Source organism: Pagrus major, chromosome 15 (assembly GCF_040436345.1).
Source record: "Pagrus major chromosome 15, Pma_NU_1.0".
In the NCBI taxonomy this organism is placed as follows: domain Eukaryota; kingdom Metazoa; phylum Chordata; class Actinopteri; order Spariformes; family Sparidae; genus Pagrus; species Pagrus major.
The window spans coordinates 13039895-13067562 of NC_133229.1; the positions used below are offsets into that span (position 1 = coordinate 13039895).

At 41.4% G+C, this 27668-nt stretch overlaps 2 protein-coding genes across 2 annotated transcripts; both read right to left on the reverse strand.

Annotated features, from left to right (window-relative positions):
* Nucleotides 1–539: 539 nt before the first annotated feature.
* Nucleotides 540–9835, reverse strand: b3galnt2 (beta-1,3-N-acetylgalactosaminyltransferase 2). The gene is made up of 12 exons (XM_073482117.1): nucleotides 9611–9835; nucleotides 8833–8959; nucleotides 8306–8406; nucleotides 5322–5521; nucleotides 4981–5076; nucleotides 4402–4512; nucleotides 4210–4288; nucleotides 3457–3640; nucleotides 2993–3118; nucleotides 2658–2817; nucleotides 2528–2584; nucleotides 540–1594 (listed from the first exon to the last, which is right to left on the reverse strand). The coding sequence occupies exons 1-12, from the start codon at nucleotides 9717–9719 to the stop codon at nucleotides 1457–1459; spliced, it is 1488 nt and encodes a 495-aa protein (XP_073338218.1). The 5' UTR covers nucleotides 9720–9835; the 3' UTR covers nucleotides 540–1456.
* Nucleotides 9836–14574: 4739 nt separating this feature from the next.
* Nucleotides 14575–27632, reverse strand: LOC141009510 (guanine nucleotide-binding protein G(I)/G(S)/G(O) subunit gamma-4). Its single transcript, XM_073482156.1, has 3 exons — nucleotides 27278–27632; nucleotides 25858–25963; nucleotides 14575–16110 (listed from the first exon to the last, which is right to left on the reverse strand). The coding sequence occupies exons 2-3, from the start codon at nucleotides 25954–25956 to the stop codon at nucleotides 15982–15984; spliced, it is 228 nt and encodes a 75-aa protein (XP_073338257.1). The 5' UTR covers nucleotides 25957–25963; nucleotides 27278–27632; the 3' UTR covers nucleotides 14575–15981.
* Nucleotides 27633–27668: the final 36 nt, after the last annotated feature.

The following is a 27668-nucleotide window of genomic DNA, read 5'->3' on the forward strand; positions in this document are numbered from 1 at the left end:
CATTAGTAAAATATTCTGCATCATCTTTCATTATTTACAAAAATATATAGGGAGGCAATCTAATTCTGGTGACTCAGCATCAATCTCGTGGCTATACTTCAATGAACAAACAAATGGCTGCAGCAACTAAAAGCATATGCTCAGAGGAGGCTCGTTAAAAGAAAAAGCTCATCATATCAACCTTAAAGGTATAGTGTTGGCTGGATGTGTTCAGCCCTATTGATTAACACGAAGCCACGCTGATCAATGTGGAGCGAAAAAAAACACTCCACAGGTTTCCTGCTCGTCGATTCCAGCGGTGTCGGGCTCACCGTCTCAGGCAAACAATCACCAAGAGAGATCAAAGTGATTTCATATCCCTTTTAAGTTGGAGAAACTTCTGCAGCAGCACGAGCAGAATGTATCTGCTGACTGTGTTTCTCTCGAGCAGCACTGACGGCGAAACAAAAAGCTCCAGCCTCGACAAGGATCCGGCACCTAGTTTACCGTGTGTGTCTTTCCCCCAAAATAAACGACAAGGAAGTCATTCATCTCTCTTAATTGTTCTTTATTTTCCCGTGAGGAGAGTTTCATAAAACCAGTGTTAAACTAGTGAGTCTATTTCACAGTCACCCCGACTGCTCGGTCAAGTTCCAAAAAATGTGTGTCGCAAATACACTAATTTAAATCTGTGTCGATATCACAAGTGTGGACGTACGAACAGTATGACGCCTAACAAATACAGTAAGGCCACATCACTATTTGCACAATGACAGTTACAGTACAAACTGTGTGTGTTTGTGAGAAAGCTCGTCATAAATCTACAAATAGTGAAGAGAATGAAAAGACAATAATTTACAAAATATATCAACGTAAAGCAGTTGTCTTTAAAATTTCAACAAATGTCCCTTTTAAACCTTTTAGATTTGAGTCCGTCAAGTATCAGAGTACCAATAATTATAATATTACAAAGTACTCAAGTCTTACGGCAATGATTCTGTACACGATGATCGTCACATGCTGGTACTGCACATGGTTCTTGTCTGTCCCTGCCAAGTTATCACAACGCTAAAACAACCTTCAATAAACTGTTTTCCACTTAAGACATTTCCAACTTCAAATGTAATAACTGAGTTCATGGTAAAAATACTGACAGTATGCTACAGCTACATGTGAGTTTTTAACATATTCTGAAGCTGCAAATGGTTTATAATGTTGGCACAGTCATTTTGTTAATATAATAAGAACCTGCAAAGGAATCTCAAGTTTTTTCACATTATTTTCCAACACATTTAAAAAATCTAAGTGTTTTTATCATATAATAATAATAATAATAATGATAATAATAATAATAATAATAACTGATAAAAGTCTGAAATGATTCAGTTTTAAGGAAACCGCTGAAACAAAGTTGACAACCAGTGCTGAGTGCATTTTTACCCACAGCGCCACCTGGTGAGTGTGGTGTGAACCAGGTTTAGTGGCCCCAGGGACAGCCGCAGGGGTCCCCGCAGGCCCTCTTCCTGTCCCAGAGGATGTGCAGCTCCTCGGCTGTGTGCTGGGGAGACGACAGCATGTCCAGGTAGCACTCCTTCTCACACAGCCAGCCGGGGTCCTGGCAGCACAAAACGGGGCAGGACAGTGGCTGTGTTAACGTACACACACACACTGATCCTCTCAGGTGTAATTGTTAACATGCACCTTTGATACGCTGGAACTGAACTCCATGTTGGAGAGTTCACACAGACTATGGCAGCAAAATTCTGATTTCAGGGGTTTAATTTATCACATGCTCATACAACCTGTGCAGTGAAATGCTGAAAATGTTTTAAGGCTGTGCTAAGTGAGAGATTTAAGAGTCAGAGGAGTTAAAGTCATTTATCATAATTCACATTTATATTGTATGTTTTCCTTTTTGAGTGTATTAGTGTATTGTTGAGCCCCGAGGACTGACACATTGCTAATAAAGTGATTATAAATGATTAAGATATTTGCCCTACTTCTTGTAAGCTTCTGTCATTTGTAGAGGTCTTTGAACGTCACTCACTTGTATAAACAACGCTTTACAAACAAAGTTTGATTGATAACCCAAAGAAAGAGCTCATCTCATCGCTCAGGAGATGAGTTTCAGCAGGTTGTTCAAGCTGACAACAAACTAAAACTGTTATCCTTATCCTTAACACATTAAGACCTGGTGCCACGTTTCATTCACTGTCATAAATGACAAAGAAAAGCAGTAAATCCTCACATTTGGGAAGCTGGAACCATGTTTGACATTTTTATTTTAAAAAATGACTGAAAAGATTCATTATCGAAATAGGTGGCAACACATTTTTTTGGATGACTAATCGTTGCAGCTCTACTCATCTTGATAAATGTTGGACTATAAAAACATCAGAGACAACGCTGGAAAGTCTTTGTCATCATGTCCCTGACAAGGTCTGATAAGTTGCATTTTACAAGCACACTAGAATTTTTTCAATAATCCAAATCATTTACGATCATAGTGATTCATCGGGTCGTCATTCAAGCAAATTTTTTTTTGTACCTGATATTTCTGTGGTCCAACTGCTGCCATCCATATCCCCATGCTCACATCTTCTCCCTGTAAAAGATTCCTCACATTACATTCAGGACTTGATAACCCCCCCATAGTCACTTGCTAGCAGGTACTCTACCTGGTAGGCTTTCAGTTTATCCGCATTGTTGGCGAGCCACTGGACCAGGTCACGAGAGACCACGTAGCCTGAGCCGCAGGCAAACGCCGGGTAGGCTGGACTGGCATACTCGAGCTCCTGCCACTTCCCGATACGATCCACTGCCCAGCTCTGCCTGAAACTGGGTCAGGACGGGAGATAAATCAACATCTTCACATGTCTGCCTGACCCATCATTGTTTGACAGAGCATTCCTGTTTGTTTCATCTGAAGTTCACCTGAGACTGCACTGAAGTTAAACACAAGTGGACGACAATCAAAAGCAAAATACAAGATGGGACGCTAAGTTGTACTTACTTCCCCCACCAGAAATTGCTGCGCTTGAGACCCTTGTGGTCAATCTTCATTAATACCGAGTCCACATCGATGTAACAATCATCATCAGTCTTCAGCAGCAGATTAAAGTCAGCGTTTCCCACAGACCTGCCAGAGAGGGAATTTGGAAACTTAATTAAAGCCCACCTTCTGATTTTTAGCAATATCCCGGAGTGGATTTACTTTCAAATACCACTGAGAGTGAAGGGCAGGAGGTCGTGCAAACAAATAATATACTTGTCGAGTCAAGGCCAAAAATCACTCTGTATATTTTGCTATCTGATGACTCACAACTGTACTTTTTCCATGACTGAGTGATTGCAATTGCGATTGTAACAGCGAGACATTTCGAGGGCGACGACACACTTTCATTTCGGGTTGCTGATTTCCTCAGAGGGCCCAGGCAATTTGGAGACAGAGAATCGAGTCATTAGCACTTGGCATACCATTTATAGAACTGAAGCAGTTTGGAAGGCACGTTCCTGTAGGTGTCTACCACGTCTACAAACACCATGTCGCCGTGCCGGAGGCTCTCCTGCTGCAAGGCGGCATCCTCCTCTCTCAGCCTGGAGGCATGGTGCTCCATCCTGGCTGGGCGGCCCCGCAGGAGTACCGACAGGCCGTCTCCATCTGATGCACAGGTGGCGGGGGGTGGGCAGAGGGAGGTTCATGATGGGGGTAATGGGGGAAAAAATGGATATATTCAGGGAAATGGTGAACGAGTTTTTGTCCAAAATGAAATCTTAAAAAACAAATTAGCTTTTTATTCACACTTGGTCTTGAACAAATTAGAGCACCTTTGAGGGATAACAACTTAAATCACTTGCTGGCAAAACAAAATAATACAATTATAACATTTTACATAATGGATCATTAGTTCTGTTTTCAGGGATATTGGATGGTGAGTTTAATGTTGTTTTCCCCAAAATGATTACAAATTCATTCTTAGATAAACTTAAATGCAAACAAAAAAAATGCATGAGGTAAAGCACAATCAATAATGTAACAACGCTGTAGAGAGGGGAAAGAAAATCCTATTTTCATTTGGCACATGTGCAAGAGCCCTGAGGCGAAAAGCAGATAATCTCATAACCTGCCAGTTAAACAGAGTGGGTTTTTTTATTTTTACATAGGGACTGGGACCCCTTTTACAACCCTTTTCATAAAAAGCTCAGAATTAATTCTGTTGCTGGACCAACCATAGATAGTAAAGGTGAACCCTCCAGCCAAACCAGGAAATCCAAGTGCGCTTCTATGAGGCAATATGCCCTCTGCGATCTGCAATTCAAGGACACAGCAAAGTTTTTAACTTCCTGAACTTTTCGTTCACTTCAAACCTTGAGAGAGAAAACTCTTTATTCTTTTATTTTTGACAAAGCATCAGTACGTACAGAGGAGATCTTGAGGACGCCTCCTCCGTCACTGAGCTGCACAGACGACGAGTTGACTGTGCTCAATCCAGCAGAGTCCAGATTCTCCCAGACAAGTGTTCCTTCAAACCCCTGGATAAAAAGAAAAGGAAAACTGATTCTTTGTTGCTCAGTCCAACGGTATTTAAACTGAAGGATATTATACTGCATGCAGGGCCGTAGCTACCGGGAGGACACTGACGTCACCTTAGGGTAGTTTACAATCCACGCTGAAAAACTTAGATTTGATTCAGGCTCATTCAAGTGTTTCTCCACCAGTTTTACAAAACATTCATGCTGCATTCGCGTGGATTCAGGTCGACGGCACAGGAAAAACAACCAGTGTGAGGGAACGGCAAGACGCCAAAACAAAACCACACATTACAATATGTGTCTGTGGTGATGTTGTATGGTTTACAAAGTACGGCATAAAATATACATGAAATTATTTTGTACAATTATTCTATTCTTATTGTTTAGGTAGCTGTGTTCAGTTTAAGGTTTAAGGCTGTAAAAAAGGAGTCAGGTGGGGACGGCCCTGAGTACATGTGAGCAACTGACCTTAGGCAAGATGAACTGCTCCACTGGTTTGTACCACACTCCGTTCACCAAGGTCCCTGTGCTGATGGCACTGAAGCGAGCAGTGACCACAGCCTCCTGCAAAAAACACAAACTCTCATCATCAAGAATTCATGAATGTGCAAATTTACCCTCTTCTACACTGAATACTACACCACAGACTGTTATATCTAATAAAGACAAGTAATCGAAAATGACGTCTGAGTTTAGGTGTAAATATCTGAGGCGGTACGAGCAGCGTCCTCCGGCTGCCTCCAGGCTGTGTATGTCCACAGAAAGCAGCATATTTGAAACATTATGCTCCGAGGTCGAGGCTGTGTTACCTCCTGGTCCAGCTGGAGAAGCTTCACCGTCACATTGCTCTGAAGTTCAGGCTGCCTCCCGCTGGGAAACACCCCCAGCCTGGTGATCACCACCGGGTGGAGGACCTTGAAATCCAGGGCGATGGCCGTCACGTCAGCGGGGACAAGCACCGAGGGGTCAGACACCGTCACGATCTCTATCTCCGCATCCTGGCCTGCCACTGGAACAGAGGGACGGCAGCGATTACTGCACAAGCACACAAGATATTTATTACGATCCCAACATGCTGACCGTCTCTTTTCGGTGATGAAGACCGAGCGATTCGGGGAGAGGGAGAGCGCTCAGCGAAGAAGGAAGGCTCTGGTAAAGCTACACCATCAGCACTTTGAGGAGCGGGTTCTTAGGACTGCTGTCTTCAAAGCGAGCTTCTGCTCATGAGCGAGGTTTCTTAATTACAAAAGAGCAGTTTATTACCCCAGAGATCAATGAAAAGATCAAGGCTGTTAAAAGGAAGGGCCCTTTTTACTTTCTATGCATTCTACATAAGTTCTGCTGCTCACTCCGAAATTGAGTCAATTAGAAGTGAAGAAGAAAGAAAGCAGCAGTTTATAAAACCAAATGTTTCTCACATTGACCGAGTGGAACTGAGCGGCAGGATTTTAGCAGTGTGTGAGGATATATGAATTATTCCTATACAGACTTAACATAAATAATTAGTTTGTGCTTACTTGTCAAAATTAATAACAGCAGTGCGTCTCTTGGCACTGGACAGCATGAGACTGCTACTTTGTTCTGAGGAATAATGAATAAAACGTGACATAAATCATAAATAATTAACAGCAAATTCAGGGTTTTTTAACATCTGTTGGCGATGTTTTTGATAAGAGGCAACAACTCAGGGTTTATGACATTCTCAGGGTTTACTACGGCTGCACGATAAATGGAAGTATAATCGAAATCACATTATGGCTAAGTGCAGTGTCCAAATCGCAACAGGCTGCAGTTTTTTGATGGTGAAACATCATTATAAGGAAGTAATGTAGTGCTGCAGAGATGTCCGAGTCTACTGATCTTGATCCACAGTTTTAAAGCAACATTATGCAACTTTTTTACTTAAAAATACAGCTTGTTGTACAGTATCTTGTAATAGGATGAATGATGTCTCAATCACTTGTTTCTGCACTATGTAACTTCAGTGAGAGGGTAGGATCACAGTGTTACACGTTTACTTCAACATACATGTTTTAAACACATAACATTGTGATGAAGTCATGAGATTTGTTTGTAGTCAGCACCTACATTACATCTGACAAACTGTTACAGACCTGACATTTGTATTTACAACAGTAGTGCTGCACTCAAACTGTGGGTGGCGCCAGATCGCACAAAATGCCAATTTCTACATAATGCTGATTTAAGTCAGTGAAAATGAAAATTGTAATGCAAAATTGATCATTCAGACTAATCATGAATCTAAAGAGGCCCTAAACGGTCGTGGGTCAAGCATATAATTTCAGTTTCACTGTGTTAATGAGTTAGATTTTATTTGTTTTCACAAGATCTGGAGAAATGAACTTTGTTATCCCAAGATAACAAGATAAATTAACCCACTCAATCATATTGTAACTGAAATATAATCACAATAAGATTTTTTGACCATATCAAGCAGATCTAGTGTTACAGTTCAGCAGTGAAGTACATTCTGTGCAAATCAAGTCAACACTAAAACTGCACCTGACAATTATTTAAATCAATCTGCTTATTCTCTTGACTGATTGATGAATATTTGATGTAAAAAAAAACAAAGTTAGAAAATACAGCGTCCTTTCTCCTTCTTCAAACTGCTTGTTTTGTCCTACTAAGACAGTCAGTAAATATTCAGATTTCAGAAGCTGGAACCAGCTTATTAAAGGCTTTTTCTTTTTAAAATATTACCTAAATGATTAATTGTTTATTAATTGGGTGTCATTTGACAAATACGTGTAATCGTTTCAGCTCTTGTCACAACATTTCAACAAACAGATCAATCAAACACAAAGTCTTTTATATCAGAACTAAAGTCTCAAAATCTTTCACCATCATTATGATTTTGTCGACACCTCACGTTGACAACAGAAATATCAAAAACAGCTAATTAGCATTCACCTTATTGTAGTCCCAAAAAAAAAACCCTGTGATGAATGCAGGACGCACAAACAGATTTCAGCAACAATTAATTGTCCGCTTAACGTGTGCTTTGACCTGAATCCTGAGTCAGGTACCCAACTGTGTTTAAAAGCAGCCATTGTCTCTTCCTCTTCCAATCACACTGAGCATCTCGCATCACAGCCTGCCCGCCCGCCCGCCTGCCTCCGATTCTAAAGCAAATCACGTCAACACTTACAACCATTAACGCTGTGGAGAGCAGAGAATGGGCCGCAAAAATAAAACATCGCTCTGACCCTAAAGGCCGTCGTCTGAAAGAGCCTATTCTGATGAGCAGTAATTATGTTTTCATGAAGGCAGCAAACACTGAAACCAAACGGGAAAAAGTAGTGAAACGTCTGCACAGGACTGACTCTGTGAAGGTGAGAGACGTAACAATTACTGTGGACGTTCAATCTGACAGTGAGCCTGTTCAATTATTTCCTATAGAGTGCATCAGTGCTTCCTATAGCTTTACTTTTCAAGTGTTAGCACGCAGTTCTTGTAGTAGCGGCTGCAGCAGCTGAGTTGACTGTGTGAGATTTCTGCCTCGGCCTTGGGTAGAGAGAGAAAAGAACAGTGTCCTTGAGGTGTGGGTGAACGCGAATAAAGGTGTTTCACTTCTTTTCTGAACATGCATTCTTCTCAGTCTTTCAACTCCGCTCCTGCTATTCTGCCTCTGAGCTCCACTTTTGTTTGCCTGCCTCACATTGCAAGCAACAGATTGCACTCAGAGCATCTTTTTTCACATTTCAGCTGCAGATGTCCGGCTCATTAGTGTATACGAGGAAGCAGATTTGTTTTTTTTGTTTTGTTTTACCTGGCTCGGTGAAGTTCAGGAGGGTGCAGGAGTACGGATCCTCTCTGTCCTCCTCTGGAATGGGACAGCCATGTTCGCCCACGATAAACTTCACCCCCACTCTGGGAAAAAAAATAGGCACAAACACTATTGCATTCATCTTTTTGTGTGTGTGTGTGTGTGTGTGTGTGTGTGTGCAATATTAGGCTGCAAGATTTCTAAAGCTTGTCCGTCTATCCACCCTCCGTTGCCATGGTTACTGAGGGTTGCTTAAAGGCCATCACACCTTATCTGTGCTCAGATCACTGAATGAGTAGGAAATGGACAAAAAAAAAAGAAAAAAAGGAAGAATGAAAGAGAGAACAATATTGGCCGGCGGTCAGGTAAAGATAAAAAAGCGTTGATGGGGCAGTCAGTTATTTGCTGCCAGCTGCGGGCTTTTATTTTCCCACCTTATGAATCTGGCCTTGGAAAATAAAATAAAAGACAGAAAGAAAGAAAGAAAGAAAAACAAGTGGTGAAGTTTGTAGAGCTCCACCCTTGCAGACCTGTGCTGGAAGTGGGGGTGATCTCGAAGGTAGCCCAGCCAGGTCTCCCTTATCGCTTGTCGCAGTTCATAATGGTGTCTCGCTGACAGCACTCCCACCAAAACTTCATAGAAAGGTAACGCCTCATCTGGATCGGAAACAGAAACACTTCAACAAATCTCAAAAACAACAGGATGTCATTCCCCACCAAGTGATAATGAGCTGGTAAAATATGCCTATATGACAATAAGGCAACAACCAGAGATGATGGAGAAAAAAAACTAAAATCACACTCATGCTTGATTTATGCTCCACATCCTGATCCTCTGAAAACTAGTTAACACTCACTCACTCACTGTGAGACATCCTATAATTGAGCTCATGAAAATTGTATTCATGCATCAAAAGCTGGTTTAAACTACAGTCCTCTGATGAGAAGAAGCTGCCTCTCCCTCCACTATGCCCCTGATAATAAGTGACAATCCATCTGAGAGCAGCACGCAGCTCAGTGGTTGTAACAAGGCAGAGATGCTCAGCTCGCTCCAGTCTCCAGACGTGAGATTATCCCAGCAACGCCCAACACTACTGAACTGTTACACTCACACTGTTTCCCTCTAAAAACACACACAGCATTAAACTACCTGTTCACACGACAAACTCACGAGCACAACACAAACACACACACGCCGGGGCGGTAAAAGCAAAGTTAGCCAGCCGCTCGGTTCAAAACAGAAAAGGGAAAAAAAAGTTGCGAGGCTGTGAGGAGGTGAAGCCCGTGGGGCTGAGGCTAAAAAAGTACCCGAGTGTGTGTTGTTGTCCGGCGGGGTGGAGGAGGGTCGATGTGCCAACCACAAGTGCACCAGGACGGCGACAGCACAGGGCAGCAGAATGAGCGCTAGCCTCCGCATGGACGGAGCCCTTCACTCAGCCGGAGCAGCCTTCAGCTTTAGCGGCGCGGAGCCTCTTCCTGAGCCGCACGGAACTGCACGGTGGTGTGAGCCGCTCCGTGTGTGCGCTTCATTTCAGCTCCGCAGCTCTCCGCCGGGCTCTCACCACTGCCTCATGTCTGCCTCCGCTGCGAGGAGAGACGGACCAATGGGAGGCGAGGAGCCCCGCCGCGGTGTACTCTGGGATGTGGAGTTCTCTAGCCAGCCAGAACAGTTTCGTACCATAAAAGATGCAATAAAATATCGGTAAAGATAAAATTAACCTCAAAATACAATTTATTATTATTATTATATATATATTTTTTTTTTTTATTTAGTTTAATTTAATCAGTGTTATAAAAATTACCCTAAAGTCATTGTTGAGTAAAAGTTAAGATATCCTGCTAAATTACTGGTGAAATTATCTGATATTAAATGTATTTAAGTATCAAAACTTAAGAATCAATGTTTGTTTTTATACGATAGCCGATAAAATAGAATAATTTCAAGATGCGCTACTTTTCCTAAGATACAGCACGCATCAAATAAATATAGTGGAGTAAAAGGTGCAATATTTGCCTCCAAAATGTAGTGTCAGACAATAGGAATACTCAAGTAGGGCACAAGTACTTTAAAAATGTTGGTCTACTTAAACACAGTACTTGAGTAAAAGTACTTAGTTACATGCCATCACTGAATTTAATCGTAATTTTAAAAAGTTATTGCAGCTGAGAAGCTTTTGGGGGGATAATGGGACAAAATAAAAACTATCAACACAACAAAAAAACATCAAAGGTTCAATCTGAGTTTGAATTTCAATGAAGTACATTTGACAGATTTTTTAAAAAAAGATAAGAATTGAACTATTGTTTTTACATATAATGGCAAGGCAGCAATACAAATGATAAAAAAATAACTGTTATGAGTTATAATGATGTATGGGTCACAGGAATATTATCACCAGTAGCAGCACCATCTGTATTATTTATATAATAAACATATACTATGATATGCAGTTTACAGAGATTAGACAAAATAATGAGAACAAAAAATGTGTTGTATTCCATTTTGAAATTTCTGCACATACTGCAGGATTTCTATCCATCGATCTCAACCTGCTATGGTTTTGTATAACTGAAAACATAAATCTGTGCACCACAGTGGTTTTCGACTATGCATTTTAGCATTTTTCACGGCCCCATAAAAAATTTAGCAGCACCGTGCAGTTTTATTTTTCACTCAAACCACTTTAAGTAAACAGAATGATGTAGTAAGCACAATAAATAGTTTATCCTAAGAAGTGAATTGAAACACTAAAACACTGATTGCAGCCACAAACAGTGTTTCTGAGGTGAAGCTTCCCATGTTTATCACAGAAAGAGGTGCCACTTGTTTTGGTTTGTTTTGCTTTAGTCTGCATTGTGAATTTCTAATGAAGTGAGGAAAAAGCATCAGAGCAGAAGAAGAAAATTAACATATGAATCATTTTATTCCTCTTAAACCCAGGTGACATGTTGTGGCTTTAAGATTAAAACATATTAAACCCCGTTACTGTGTGTGCCGCACATAAATCATTTAAATGGAATCTATTGTGCATGGAGACGTGTGTTTGAGGAGGATTTCTTCTGACTCTAAGAGAGCCGCCGTTTCTCCTGGAGAGGAGGAGCGGGCCACGACACCAAAAGCGCCTGCTGCCACGCTTGTAAACATTTCATTTGTATTGATTTTAATGGAGTTCCAGTGTTGCATGAATGTTATTTTAAAGACATCACCACCAATTCTGGAGAAAAAAATAATAATGTAATGGGAAACACTGGCATGAAACGCACCGTGAGGTAATGTCACGAGCTGAAATGAAACAGCTGCAAAACAGCATGCTGTGACTGTAGATACATAATCTTATCAGAAATTACTATTCTCATGTATTTTGCGTACACTTTGGGGGCTTAATGCTCAATTTGGAAAATTGCTCGAGCACAGATTCTCAGTATTAGATAACCTACTGCCCCAGGGATAATTACTTTCCTGTGCATTATATAATTCTTTTTGCAGCCATATTCATAAATAGTTTTCTCCCTGCAACACATTATTCATTTGAAAGGAAAAGACTATTCATAGTATATTCGGGGAGTTTCTTGCTCCTTACTGTGGATATCCAACCCTCCTCTATCCCAGTTTGTTGTTTATGTTCTTAACTCTTATTTAACTTTTTATTTATATGTTGAAACCTATTAATGCTCTATTTATACTACTCCAACCCATGTGTATGCGTTTTTGTTTTTTTCTTTTTCTCTGTCTTTTGCCTTGCAGCGTTCAAAATACTCAGCGCTCACTGCACTTCTCTCTGGATTTATATAGATTTCTTTTTATCTAGTCAGGTCCCAGCTGAGGAGCATGTGTACGCCACATAATATTGAGACCTATTTCTTGTACTACTAATTCTAATCATCCATAAAATCCATACTTTTCTCTAAAGTACCTACATTTTCTCCTTCAGAATGTCTTTTTTTTATAATCTTATCCAGATTGAGGGTCTAAGGAAAGAGGGTGCTGCGTGTTGGACAAACAGTTGCGACTATTTGTCCAACAGTTCAATTTAAAAGGTGCAATACGTAAGAATTGACCACCTGTAGATTTCAAACTCCAAACAAACAGGGGGCAGTACATCACCAGATAACGACTAACTGCTGCTGTTAGCTGGTTAGCTCAGTTAGCAGTGCAGCTAGCAGTCCTATAAGCTGACTCCACGCCGCCCAGACTGGAAGCTTGGAACAACAGGGGAATGTTAGTGTTTATATCACCAGCACGGGAGTTTTGAACGACCATAAGCAGGAAGTTTACAGAGCGGAGGGAGAGTAGCTAGTTAGCATGCTAACTTCATGGACTTCTTTGTTCTTAGTTTAAATGTTAATCACAAGAGAAAAGGACAACTCAATATCATTCATATTACTTTGTTTATATTTCAAGACCCTTCTAAGTAGCCACCTTTTAGCTTTAAACACTATTCAAGGGACTTAATTCCCCTTTAAAGATAGATTACTTTGATAATATTGTGAATGTTTTCTTTCTGGGTTTGAATTTCTTTTCCAAAAATACACAGTGCACCTTTACTTTGTGAATGTTTTAAACTAAAATTCCTATATATTGCACCTTTAAAGTTAGGAAAACAAACATCCAGCTAATCTGTTTCATCAGGACTGTGCGGGTGTGGCTGGATCAGATTTTATTGATTGTATTAAACCAAACAACCCGTCAACGTTCATCGTATTGGTGCACTGAAGTTTGTGACATCACTTTTGTCCAATTTAGCCCTGCCCACTTCAAACCAGCGAGAAGAGCACAGGAAAAAAAGAAGTAAAGCGATTCTCATGTGAATAAAACAAAACTTTCTAACTTTAGGAGGCAGTACTGTGTTCATGTAGGACCAAATCAGTCACAGATGATTGAGAAAATAACTTTTAAAGGACCTTTAACTTATAAATGTCGATAATAATCCACAACACAGCTTAAAAGACGACCTCTAGCTTTTCTTTAATTACATCCTGTTCCTTTGGGATTGGTTCAGAGAAATCAATAAGGGATACCTGACCCGTCTTATCAATGTCATTTATCAGCAGCCTCCATACTATTTCATAAAATCTGTTCAGTTATATAACGTGAAGGCGACTTATGTAAGCAAATCACCAGGTTGATGACTGATTACAGCCAAAACAAGCAATTTGGCCTAATATGTTCAACAGACCATAAAGCACAGTGGAATAGTGTCTGAAAGGTGTTAAAAAAAAAAAAAGAAGGGGAAACTATATCTAATTTCAGTCTATTCCCTGGCGAGGCTGTAAATACATGCATGGATGCACACATGAAGCAGCGGCGACAGGAAATCTGAATGTTGATGTCAGCGGCTGTTGCTCTGAATCATTATGAGGGACTTTGCTTCATGCGACCTGCAGCCTCGGCTCGCGTTGCTCTTTCTTTTTTCGATCAACGGTGTAAAAAGGCAAACTGGCTGCGGCTGAAGTGAATCATAATCCTTTAAAAAAATGCCACGACACATGAACAGTGCATCCAGATGGCCTGTGGTTCAGCTCAGCCACAGGAGGTCTCCACTACACACAAGAATACCAACTTCCTCTGTAAGACCCAGAACAGTTTGCAGCGGCCTTTTATATCATCAGTGTGATCAAGACGCCAGAGACAGAAATATGAAGACACAGCACATTTGGGTTACCGTTTTCCTTTAATTCATTTGATCCATCAAAGGATTTACAAAGCCTGCTATTTAAATGCTATATTATTAATTTTTTTTACCAAAACGATAATACCATTCATGAATACAGCTGCACATTGTCGACATATCCGGACTCCAATTATGTGCAGAGTAGCACCCAGAAAGTCAATGAAGAGGCAATATTTCATATCATAATAGTTCTCTCTGTTATAGATAGAAATAAATCCATGCAATATTCATCTGTAGCCGTTATATTTCTTGTTTCAGATTTGGCACCGTCCTTAAGATGAGGTCAGTGGGAGCAACCCTGAGGTCAGTCTCAGGTGTTTTTAAATAGGAAAGAAAGACAATAATTATCCTGAAAAACAATTTGAGTCCAATAGTTTGTGTTTGTGACAGTCCAGTGTTCCTAATGCGATGGCTGTTCAAGTACCAAGAGGAAATTTCTTTAATTTTACACAAATGCAAAAAGCCTGAACCACCGAAAGGGATCATATTATGTAAACCGACCCTTAATGTTGTTTTTAAAAAATACTCAGATAGTATCAATAATTGCATGATTTATAAATGTTTTTTTCTCCTAAGTATCATACAAGCTTAGTAGCACTAAACGTCATGTAGCTGTCAGTGCTGTGCAACAAATATTCAATAATACTACTGATAATAACAATATTAATAACGATCATAACAATTCATCGTAAAAATTAGCAAATGCTATTCAACTACCATGTAAAGGAAATGTTTCGACAGTGTGCTTTTTCTTCCAAAACAAACAAAAACGGGGGAGAAAAAAAAGGGCCGTGAGACCACAGCGTGAAGATCACACTGCTCTCACAGCGATTGGCACTGTAACATACTGTACACTCTAAAAGACTGACGGTCCCTCGGAAACAGAGGAGGCCGTCATAAAAGGAGCAGAGAAACATGCAGGCCTCTGGTTTGGCATTAATGTCAAAGGCCTTGCCATTCACTCTAGGACAGGCAAAAAGAATCAGGCTCAGGAAACATGCCCAGAGAACAAATGAGACCGTTAAAGGAAATACGAGGGGAAGATCTCCTGCGACTTGTAGAAATACTCTAGTCGGGGCGGCAGGATTAACTGATAGTGTCTCCGATTTGAAGTGGATGAAGTATTTGAGGAGTAAATCACACAGAGCAGCAAAGGTAGAACGCGTTAGAGCGGGCCAGGGAAGGAGGTGGCAGATTCATAAATAATTTTTGACTTAAGGGTTGTTTGCACAGTGATAAACCCCGAAGAACTAATTTCGCTGTTGAAACATTAGCTCTGCACCTTTCAATAAATAGAGAGTCTATTTATTTATTTGCAGCACAGCCGATGTGCAGCCACCTCCTTCTTGCACAAACTGAAATAATTTACTGTGCGAGATAAGGTTCCTGTTTCCGCTCTCTAATCTGAATCCCACCGTACTGCAGCACTAAAACGAGCGGGCTAATTGTTGGTGACTGTGGAGGCAAATGGAAATAGAAACCACTACTGAGGGAAGTGTCAGATTTCAGTGGTGCTTTCAGTAAGTGTTGCTACAAATAGTCAAACTTGTTCACTGAAAGCAATAAAAAAACCAACTGAAATTATGTTGGAGAAAATACAAAGATTGATGCGCTTTTATTCAAATAACGGGACGGGAAATAAATGTTTAAAAAAGTCGTAGACACTGGGCAAATTTCTGTTTCCTGAGGCATGTTAAGATCTAGCACAATAAAAGAAAAGAAAGAAGAAAAAAACATCTCTCATCTCATTAAGCACTGAGCAAGGCTGTTCTCTAATAACAAAGCAATAACAAACCTATTTAACAAGACATGATACGCTCACTGGGTTGCCAGTTTGGTAGCCGACTCCCCCAAAACCTTCAGCCACCGGGACAGAGCTGACCAACAACAGAGTGTCCACCTGGCAAAACTCAACTCAATGCCTATGGCCAGTAGCTTCAGGTGTGGTGAAGACAGAGAAGCCAGGCAACGCCATGCCTGCACCCGTACAGATCTACCAGCAGGTCATCAGAGGATGGTGCAGAAGAACTTCTTCTCCCGGAAAGGGTTCTCGGAGGCGGGGACGGGCATAATGAGCGGGTCCTCGCGTATGTGGGCGTCGCAGTAAGCCATCAGGTCTGCGGCTGCTTTGGATACCTGAAATATGGAGACAAAGGAAAAGACAAATGTGATCAGATGTTTCTCTGACTATTACATAAAGGTCCCAAATTATGCTCATATTCAGGTTCATACATTTGTTTTTGGTGTTTAAGAAACACTTCATATTTCTCGTACTGTCTGTTGCTGCAGCACCTCTGTTCACCCTCTGTCTGAGCGATGCGTCTAAGCTCGTACAGGCCTAAGCAGGCGCCGGCCTCCGTGTTTCCGCATCAGCTCTGCCGTTGTTTTTACAACCAAGGCATAGACCACATTCACACAGCGGCCATTTTGCTCTCACATCAGGGTGCGTAGCTCCATTTTTTTAACTGTTCTGTCGTATGTTGTATAAAATGTAGGGAATCGGATGAATAATTAATTTGCTACCTGACTGATCAGCAACTGAAAAGACGCTGGATTGTAACAATCCAGACGGACACTAAGCAATACTTCAAGGTAAAACAACATACTCGAAAACGCGTTACTTACCACGAGACAGCAGCTACAGTTAGCATTGAGCCACTTCCTAGCTAACATTACTGTTTGATATTGAAATTGTGACATGGTAAATAACAAAAGCATGAATTAATTCTGAGAAGTCAACTCACATCTTGGAAAAGTACAGTAACAACAGCAAGTTAGGTAGAAAGTGGTATAAGGCTAACGTTAGCTGCTGTAACGTCCCTCCGGATGTTCCCTATTCATTGTCTTTTCAACTGCTGATCATTTGGTGAGATGATTATGATTTGTAACACTTGGGGTACGATGAATGTGAATAAGGTCTATCACTCTGTGGATTGAGTGTTTTGATTCTTTCATAATATTTATAGAGCACCTAAACCTGCTTTATAATAAGAAAAAGACCTTTTAAAATATGGGACCTTTTAGATGTATGCATGTCTGGACAGCTTGACTGACTGATCTCTTGATCTTAAACGCTCTTGAATGATGTTTGGGATGTTTTTGATCTATCAAAGTTTAAAGAGTTGTGCTCCTCTCCAGCACACCATGCTTTATTCACTACATTTCCGGCTTCATCAGCGCAGTGTCTGAGGTCGCTTCTGGTATTCTGATATATAATTGATGGGACTTAAAAGTTCAACAACAGCCAGGGACCTTTGCTGCATCTCTCTCTCCCCTTCATATCCTGTCATCGCCTAAAATGCCCACAAAATACATAAGAGATTTTTATCTCCATTCGTGGGTTTAGATGAATTATTGTAATTTGTGAAGGACATTTTGAAAAGTAGGTTGTTTTGTCTTCTGAGTATAAAATCGCTTATAAAAAGGACGACAGTGATGTTGTTTACTTGATGATGTACGAGTCACATTACTGACTGACAGACTTTCTAAAAGGAAACAGGAAACAATCTCGGACACCTCCCTGATGTCGGCAAGGAAACATTTGTCGAGGTGAATAAAGCATGGAGCGCTGGAGAACAGTTGTGTGACGTGTTTGAATTTTTGATAAACTTGCACTGAAGCTCAGGCTGCTCTCGACTCCCAATGTGTTCGCTTTTGCCAACAATGTTTCTGCAGACAAACTTGCAGCAGATTAGGTCCATCCAAACTCTGGGTGAATGTTACCTGCCTCCTTTTGCTTTAAAAATTCATATTGTCTGTGCTTCCGATTCGTCAGTGCCTGTGGCGACTGCACTGATGCCTGTTACCTCAGCCTCAGGCAATATGAAGAGACAGCTCATCCGGATGACTGACAGGTGTTAAGGTGGGACCTTGACCAGCTGAGGGGAACGGAGGATGGGACTAACAACACACTTCCTGCCTCAAGGTGAAAAGCATACTGTATTTTTCAATGTCAAACAGCGACTATAAATTTTACAGTACAGCCAGACTGCCTGTGAATGTAGGTTTCCACTCGGGAGCTGAGTGGGAGGTAACGGGAGGGGGGGCCGCAAATGGAGAGCAGAGGAGCAGCTGCATCAGAGGGACGGCGAGGGCTCAGGGATCTACATGGAGGACAGAGCCATCTGATCTCCTCCCTGCCACTTCACCTCACCCACTGCTGCTCTCACAGGAGAATACAACGCACAAAATCCATCATCATCCAGCATCCATTTTTACAGTCAGTTTACAGCATGAAATGATACGTCTAAAGGGTGTTGATCATGATGTGGTGCTGAGATTTCTGTATTTTACGAGGAGCAGTAGGGCTGGGGTTGGTCTATACTTTTATTTTTGTCATCGAATGCAGTGCATTAGTCCATCTCTCAATTCTTTCTGACGTCTCCATCCTGTGGCACTCAGCAGCGAGCCCATTAGTTCCTACTGAAATGTACATCTATTAAAATGCTAACAAAAAGCATGTTGGTTCCCTTTTTAAAATGGCTCAGTAATGTCCTAACACAGCTGGGTACTGTAGTTTTCAACAAATGCTACTCAAACAGGAGTGAACAGTGCATCTGCTGGGGACTATTTTCAGCGGTGGATTAATACACAATTGGTCCACTGATGTGCTTTTCAGTTTTTGGCTTTTAAAACTAAAAACTAAAACTACAGACATACAACACTGTTTTGAGCTAAATGCTAACAAGCTAACATGTTCACAATGATAATGCTAACATGCTGATGTTTGTTCTATTTCAATTAATCTATTTTCTAACATGCTAATGCTTATTGGGAGAATTTTTTTTAAATCATTGACACCATTTTGGGTTGGCATCATCTTGTTAGCTAACATATGCTAATGCTAGCTCTCACTAAAGCACAGCAGAGGATGTTGGGAATGTCATTGGTTTTGCAGGCATTTGGTCAAAAACCCGAAAACTAGTGACACTAACTGGCTGATTTTTATGAAGGTCAAACTCAGAGAGCTGTTATATTCATCAGAGAGCAGAGGAGAGTCATATTAAAAAGTATCTGCTCACTCAGAAGACACACACACATTCTTAATGTTAAATTATTTTAGCTGCATATTTATTTCAAACTTCCTCCTCTATTTGACCTAATTCGGGTGCTAATCGGAGCATCCAAGCATTCACAAAGTGGGGACATTAACAAAGCCTTCTCTTGCAATGCAAGTAAACAGCTTAATTATTCTCATAATGAAAGCAAATGCAATAATTATATTATCATGTAACTGCAGCACTGGGTTGCTGCGGAGAAGGAGAGCCCCACAGGACAAAACGTGGTATTGCACAGTGTGTGTCATTAGGCCCAGACTGACTGTAATTACACTGCAGCCCCATGATGGAAGGAGAGTCCTTCTAATTAGCACAGATCACATTCCTTTGGCTGATTGAGCAATTAATGAGAATGTGGTGATCCCTCAATCAGCAGCACAGAGACTGCTCTTGTCACTGATACACACCCTCCCTCATCAGATCCCTTAATTAAATTTAAGGGATCGGCAGTCGTCTGTTTTCTCCTCGTTCTCTGTACTTTTCTCTGCTTTTCATTCGCGTCCACGTTCTACTTCAGTGGCTCGTTAATAAAGAATTACTTGGATCTTCACGTCTGATGTGCCAAGTGGTTATTAAAGCACAAACAGCTGCCTGCCCGTCAATCATCCCACAACTTCTGAGAAGATAACACAGATGTGATGCTGACACTAAAGCTGTTAGTGATTTTTAAGGTCAACACACCAGCTTAGCCATCTGAGTACTTCTTTTTCAAAATCTTACATAAACACCTCAAATATATAATATCTGTAACTGCTCATGGCTCACTGCTGCTGTCTAAATGTCTTTGAACATTATCACTGCTAATAATTTGTTCGGAAATGTGAGCACTGATACAAAGAGTCAAACTGTTTTTGAACCCAGCGCCTCTTTCCAAACATTGCATATAAATGTCATCATAGTTGGCTGAAAACATAACTCTGCTAATGTCACGCTTTATTTAAGTTACAGAAGAATAAATGTTTTTTTAAGAGAAGTTTTGACCTTAAAAAAAACTCATTGAATTAACTTAAATATGCCTGATGTGTGTTCGTCCTGTGCTACAAGGTTTTCACACAAGAGCAAAGATGCACCGGACTGCAGCCAAATAGGACTGCAGGAGTCAATTATTCAGAAATCTTACATTTTTGTCAGACCCACTATGGAGCTGAGTGAAAGCCTTTCAGATATAGATCAGATGCGACATTTAAGATTCATTTACATTCAAGTCTTTTTTCCCTAAAATGCTAAAGTGACAATAAAGCTGACATGTCGGATCTATTCAGACAGTATGTGAGTGAAATACTTGTCAGCTCATTCAACTTCACAGCGTCACATCATCTCACACACCGCTTCATCCAGGAAGTTATTAAACATGGTCTTATTAAACACGGATGACATTGCCTTGCTTGTCTTGAAGAATAAATAAATAAATAAATGTGATAAATAAATTAACCTTCAACAATCGATAAGAATTGTCCACCTGTTGAATTATTACTCAAAACAAATAGGGGGCAGCATATCACCAGGGTAACCACTATCTGCTGCCAACTGTACAGTAGCTGCTTTAAGCTAGTTAGCTCAGTTAGCCGTGAAGCTAGCGGGGAGCTCACATTCTGTTGAAAACTCTATTTTAAACAAGTTTTGAATGTTTTCAACCAAAACTCTTACATACTGCACCTTTAAAAATGGACCGTATGATAACATAAATGTCCAATTGTCCAAATTCAAAATGTTTTATGTGAAAGATTATATGATTTTGGGAGCATTCATGCATAATGCTAAAGCAGGACAGAGTAACTCTTTACACTGGTTGCACTGGTGCACCCGATACATTTCATTTTCATTTCTGTACACATAATGTAAATGTTTGTACACAGGAATTCAGCTGCAGATTTTCTTTCCGCCAACGGGCCACAAGGCAAAATATTAGCAGGAACAACACTGTGGATTAGGCGTCTTCGGACCAGCGACAGGTGGAACAGTTACCACCTCTGGTGTTGTCAGGTTTGGGTTGGGGCTGGGCATTTAAGGCCAACTCATGAAACTCTTATTTATGTGCACAGAACGTAGGATGAATAGCACATGTGAAAAAAAAATTGAAAAAAATCAGACCTGATAAATCTCGGGCGCTACGGTGCGACCAAAAGGGATGCACTCTGGAGCCCGTCAGGTTCACTTTTCTAGTCGTGCAGTCACACCAAAACACGTAACTGCTGTTAAATTAGTCAGTATCATTACATCCAACAATCACACTCCTCAAAATCAACTCACAGAATCAGTGTTTAAGTGTAATAGCTTAACTATGCCTTTGCAGCCTTGGTTTGTCGACATTTTTGTAGCGTGGATTACATCTAGGAGGCTGACGTGAACAGTTTTTCACACTCAGCTGCTGTGTAATGACACAACATGAACTTGGTATTAGTCCTAGTCTTAACAGAAAATGGTTGCAAATTGAAATTCTTGATATTTCCTGCAGGCTCTGTCTAAAAAATGGGGGAGCAGGAAGAGAAGACCTCCAGGTCAGGTCTGATGGCCTGAAAGTACTTTACAGATTGAATCTTTACTGCTGCTTTTAACATTTCTATTAAACCATAATAAAAGAAATACAACTGAAGGCATCGAGGCTTCAAGAACTATATTTGGATTTGAACTTTAATTTCGATATTGAAATGTTTTTCACTCAGTTTACTGCTTTGAACTAAGAAGATGGGATTCAATCTTTTTACTGTTATTAGGAGACACTTTATATTTTGTGTGTGTGTTTCATGTTTATGGTAACTTATGGTCTTATATGGCTGAATGGCTGATTGGCAATCAAATCTGTCGGCATTAGTCAAATAGAGATAATGTGTATGATGCTTAACTGCTCTGCTCCTCCACATAGATCAGTGTCATTGTTGTCTTGTTCCTTAGATTAGTCTTGTGATTGCTCTTGTGTGTTTTTGTTTGTCTGTCTTGCAAAATTGCTGCATTGTACATGTCATGTGTGTGCCTGCTTATGTATGCTGCTATTGTCTGTCCCTGCTCTGTTGTACTTTGTTCTGCTCTGCTTATTGTTGCTAATGTATTTGTCCTGCTTTTATCTTATGTTTTATACTGAAACTGTTGTTTTAAACCTGCGTCTTGATTTTAGGATGCCACTTTACATCTGGCCAGGGACAACAGATGAAAACTAGCCTCTTGGCTAATTCTGGCATATTTACAGCAATGTTCATCAATATGCACTGTCCCTGACAAATAAAATGAATAAATAAAAATAAATATAGATTCGTGGTGGTCGACTTCACATGAGTTTTTATTCTGATGGACTTCACCCTCGTCTGTACGCTGCCGTTTACACTGCGAGGTAGATGGATTTGCGAGATCACTGAAGGCTTTTCTAGATGTAAAAGATGTTTTCTCTCTACTGGCTTCAGTAAGAGTTTGATTTAGCAACCAGAAGTAGAGCAGTACCAACTGTTGATCTGATTGGTTGAAGTTAGCCAGCGATAGACGCTGAGAGACAGATGGTTCGTCCAATTACCTGTCAAGTATTTTTTTTTTTAAAGTGCCTGCCCTTTACCAAGCTGTTTCTACGGACAGCTTCCCAGATGGTTCTGTGTTACAAACCATCTGGCACGTCACATTATTGTTTGATGGACTCGCATAAAAGGTCCACGCGGGTCTGAAACTCGCTGAGTTTGCATTCTACAAACTGAGAAATGGTTCAAGCTCAAACATCAACTTCGATTGTGAGAGAGGAATCTGTGCGGTCGTTATCAGTTTTACGTGGCCAGTGACAGCTCAACTCTTGATTGATATGATTATTCAAGAGTTTGTCAAACCCGACTCTTCTAAAGTGAAATAAATATGGAATAACTGATAGATTTAAATGGGAAGTTGTGCCAAAAAGTCATCTTGTAAGTTAAATCAGGGCTCTTTGTGATACATCGTCTAAACCCTGATAACAAGTTGAGGGTAATCACTTTGTTTTTTAAGAAGAGGAGTTTTTCTTGTAAGCAGCCTTTGTTGTGCTGAGTAGGGATGATGGTGTATGGCAGGCTTCCAGGCCCGGCTATAATGCTGAGCGAACAGCCTCGGGGCTGTGGGGCAATCATTCCCCGAGCACATGAGGAGCATACCGAATGAGATGATGACACGGCCTTTTAAGTTGCACAAGAAGTCGTTCATGGACGCTGCTGAGAGGAGTCGTCCCTTCACGCTACAGAAAAATATTAATGTTAAACTAACTTTTACACTTCTTTTTTTTTTTTGTTTGGAGGGGGGAGAAACTTCACGCAGTAAAAACAAAGACTTCTGGTCACGATTCTATCTTATGAACAGAAGGAATACAGAAACCTCTATGTGCAGAAACAGTGTTATGACACGTTAAAGCGTGGTGACCGACCTCAAAGATAAAGAGTGTGTAGGTCCCACAAGTCAATATTTAACCAGATGTTGTTTGATAAGAACACACACTTTATAACGCCTGCTTCACAGTCAGTGTGGTGGAGCTGCAGGAGGTGATTGGCGTCACAAATACGATTATTACAGAGAACGAGGGAACACTGGCTTATTCCTTTAAGCTCACAAGCCTGCTGCACACAAAGTGCTAACCAAGGACAATCTTTATGATCCCACTCAGAATATATGATCCAGATTGGTCGAAAACTGATGTCAGAGGTGGTCGACAATCACCGCAGCCCTCCATCCCCCTGGGTTCATCCCTCACAGTCACCACTTGCTGTGCTCAGTAGATGCACTCTGACAGAGAGGTGGGGACACCGGGGCTCTCAAGGTGAACTGAGGCTTCGTGTGGCGCCTGTCAGAAGAAGTTGCACCAAACTAAACTGAGAAAACCTTAATTTAGTTGTCAGCTTGCAGGGGGCTGTTGGAATAAATAAGGCTGATTATATATGTGAAAACATGTTGTTTAAAGTTGTCTGCGGCTCCAGAGGGAGCTGTGTGAAGTAAACAGCCTGAAGTGATGCCACTGGTCTCAGGAAAAATAGTTTGAAAATGAAAATCATCATCTCATCTCTGGCCAGCAACTCAAGGCTAAATTAGCTGCTACGAGCATAACACACATTTTTCAGTGGAGGGTAAGTTAATATGTATGTTATCATCAGTTCAGTCGGATAGTTATTCTTCGTCATTTTATAATATGTCTGAGGAAAATGTTGATATTCCCACCTGTCTTGTCTTTTTTATGCCTTTGCATTTCCTGCGTTACGTTAGCCGTTCGCTAGCTTACTAAACTGTTAGCCTCAGTGGCCTACAAAACAGAATAATGACTATATAGTCCACGATATAGTGGGTAGTTAGTAAGTTTGGACACAACTGTCTGCAGCTGAGTTGCATTGTGGGTAATGTAGGCAGTTGAACATAACATGTTAGTATCATAAACTTGTGTTTGTCAATCTGAGGGAACCACAGCGATGCCAACTTCCAGGTTAGCCTATAGAGACTTGTTATCCCTCTCTGCTTCTGCTGCATCCATTTTTACCCTTTTTAAAAACTTTCCATCGTGAGTCTGATATTGTTAAAGGGGTGCAGAGCTAAACTGGAGTCCGTGAAGCACAGATACAGGACGGTGGTGTACTGCTACAGTATCAGCCCATCTGATTTATGGGTTAATGCATTCATAAAGCACCGAGATGACAAATAGTGGACACAGAACTCAGCACAAGGAGTGTGAAGTCGATACACTGTCTGCTTCAGCATCTAAAATACACTCATTCACTTTCTGGTGAAGAGTTAAATTATAAGAACTTTATCATTCTCACATCTCGGCCTTCTGTAAATATGAAGCTGGATCCAGCAGCTGGCTTATTTAGCTTAGCATGAAGACTGTAAATGAGGAGAAACAGCAAACCTGGCCGAGTATGAAGGTAACAAAATGATCTTCCAGCACCTCTGACGCTCACTAATCACTACTGTTAAACCTTTGTTTTGTTTACACTTATTGCTTGGCCATGCAGCTGCATATTTCACCGTATTCATGAGATTGGCATCGATCTTATATCCAACTCTCGGTAAGGATGCGAACCCTTCCTTTTAATTTAGCACTTGGAGGTTTAAAATGTCAAGATGGCCGCACATGACGTCTGTCACAGAGGAGGTGATGCCGAAAACCCTGACTTTGACATAAACATATGTATAAATATATATTTGGTGAATGAGTAAGTATTTACAGCAGCAGGATGGTGTAGGTGAGATTTAATCTAAATAATCAACAGTGTTCAACGTAATGATGTACCGTGGCAGCCATTTTAAACAGCGTGGTTCACCGATGTGTTGTTTAGTTTGTCCCTTCCTTCTTTTATAGGTTCCTTGTGTTGGAACTGTCAATTATAGTAATGTTGCCAACTCCAAGCAAGCAAAATTGTTCTTGCGTGTTTTGTTCTGTCCCCTGACAGTCCGGCTAGCTGCACGGCTAACTGAGCTAACTAGCTAACTGCAGCTACAGTCGTGGATGTATAAAGAGAATAGTCACTCTGTACTGCCCCCTGTGTGTTTGGAGTATAACATCAACAGCCAGTTCTTACATTTTGCACCTTTAAATGAATAGAAAAACAGATGTTTGCTGGGAGACCGTACTTCGTATACAGACCTGTTTTACTGCAATTAAGATGAACCAGTGTGAGTATTAAACACATTACAGCTGATTATAAATGTGTATTTTTCTCTAAGCATGTGACGAGTCTTGTAGTTGCATGAAACGGTACAATGCAATTAAAGTTTCCAACAGTTTTGTTTGTGCCTGGTGTTTTTTTTTTTCAGAATGATGTCCACAGCCAGGCTGGTCGAATAGAAACACGTGTACATATTTGCTCACAGACACAGGTAGAAAATAAAAGTGCTGTACCTTTATCCTATCCATGCAGGCCTCCATCTTCAGCTGCTCCACAGCTTTCCTGGCTTGGGAGATGCTGGCCGTGCTGTTGTTGGCAATACCGTCCTTCATGGTGCTCCTGTGACGCAGGCACAAAGGGGGGGGGGGGGGGACACATAGAGTCAATGAGCATCACATTAAATCCACAAAGCAGCATCCTCCTCCCCCCGGCGGTGTCTCTAACCCCCCCCCTCGGAGCAGCCATTCTCTACCACAACCTTTTTATTTAAAGGACCCATTTTGTCTGGGGGAATGTGTTTTACAGCAGCCAAGCTCCATTTTATCTGAAGAAAGAGCCTAAAAAGGCAGCAGCTGGACAGCAGTTTGTCATTTTTCAGCCCGTGCTCATGCATGATGATTTATATATTTATTTATTTATTCAACCTTTTGGGGTTTTTGTTCACAGGAGGCTGAGGGACAAGTCACAAAAGGCGGGGAGCGTTCAAACACGAACACATCTCTTTGGAGCTGCATGGCTCAAGGGCACTTCAGCAGGCATTTGGGGAGGGGGTTTACGTTGGGTCATTATCAGTTCATGAACCCTCAGAAGGGAATCAAACGTGCAACTTTCCTTCGCCTACACATCTGTCCCCTTCTTCTTCTTCTTCTCCTCAACTTTCTCCACAACGTCTGAATGAATCTGCAGCCTTGCAACCAGCCTCTGACTACACCTTGCTCTCCCTCCAGGCCCCCCTCTTGACCCCCTCTGCTCCCTCAAATGTCCCAGTTTGGCAGATCTGAAGACACCTGACCACAGATGAGTTTTATAATGAGGCTGCATGAAAACATGAAGGTGGGGTGCTGCTGAATCAGTTCACACTCACTGGATTTTTTTCCTCCTTTGCATCGATTTGTTTATTTATTTCATTTATCATCGCATCTCGTGAACTGAGCCCCACAGCTGGACGTCTAAAAGCAGATGTTTTTGATGCAGACGCTGGCTTCACTGGTCCAATCCCACCCTTCGTGGCTCTAAAGCCAATTTATAGCTTTTAATCACACCCTCGTAGTGAAGCTATCAGGCCTTTTTTTTCCTCCCCCCCCCCTCATTTAGGTTTCCCTTACGATTCGTGCATCCTGAAGCCCACACGGCTGTATGTGTCTCTTTCACTGTGTCCACACCGTCTTTATCCCAAATGTACCGATGCTGATTGTTGATGCAGATCTGTCAAACACGGGCGCCTCTTATTTCTAAAGGGGATTAATTTGTGGACACACACGGTGCGAGCTGCGGCCCTGGTTTTAGAGCAGGAAACAGCAAAGCACACATCATCATGGAAAAAAACAAAATGATTTCTGCATGAAGGAAATTACATGAAAATATCTCCTGATGCCTCGCTGCATTGCTCGGCTATAGGAGCAGATTAATGTAGGCTTACAGCCGCCGACCTACCTGAAATGTGCCAGTGGTTTTCCAATTTGGAGAATTCCGGGTTGACTCCACCCAACACACACACACGCACACACACAAGAAAAAGAGGATCTGTCAAATATCAAATGATAAGAGGAAATCCCAGGCTCGCTTCGCTCTGGACTGAACCCGAGGAGGTAAATCCTGGCGTTTTAATTTCGCCTCAGCGGCTCGCTCAGTGTGAGTCGTGCGTATTCCGTGTAGGAAGATGAGATCCAAGCGGTGAGGTCTTGGTGAGCACCACGGCTGGACTTGGAGAGATGTTACGCATGCAGCAGGGGGGGAAACCTCTGTATGACGATCAGATACAGGCTGTGGGGCAGGGAGCACTCGATGAGCGGACGAGGAGCTGCAGCAGCAACAAGCCGCGATG

Excerpts from the sequence above, each read along its gene's own strand:
- b3galnt2 (XM_073482117.1), bottom strand. The coding sequence starts at position 9,719 with ATGCGGAGGCTAGCGCTCATTCTGCTGCCCTGTGCTGTCGCCGTCCTG. Across the intron at positions 5,077-5,321 it reads TTCTCCAGCTGGACCAGGAG|GAGGCTGTGGTCACTGCTCG; the intron begins GTAACACAGCCT and ends TGTTTTTTGCAG. Across the intron at positions 3,641-4,209 it reads GTTCACCTTTACTATCTATG|ATGGAGACGGCCTGTCGGTA; the intron begins GTTGGTCCAGCA and ends CCTGTGCATCAG.
- LOC141009510 (XM_073482156.1), bottom strand. The coding sequence starts at position 25,956 with ATGAAGGACGGTATTGCCAACAACAGCACGGCCAGCATCTCCCAAGCC. Across the intron at positions 16,111-25,857 it reads CCTGCATGGATAGGATAAAG|GTATCCAAAGCAGCCGCAGA; the intron begins GTACAGCACTTT and ends TCCATATTTCAG.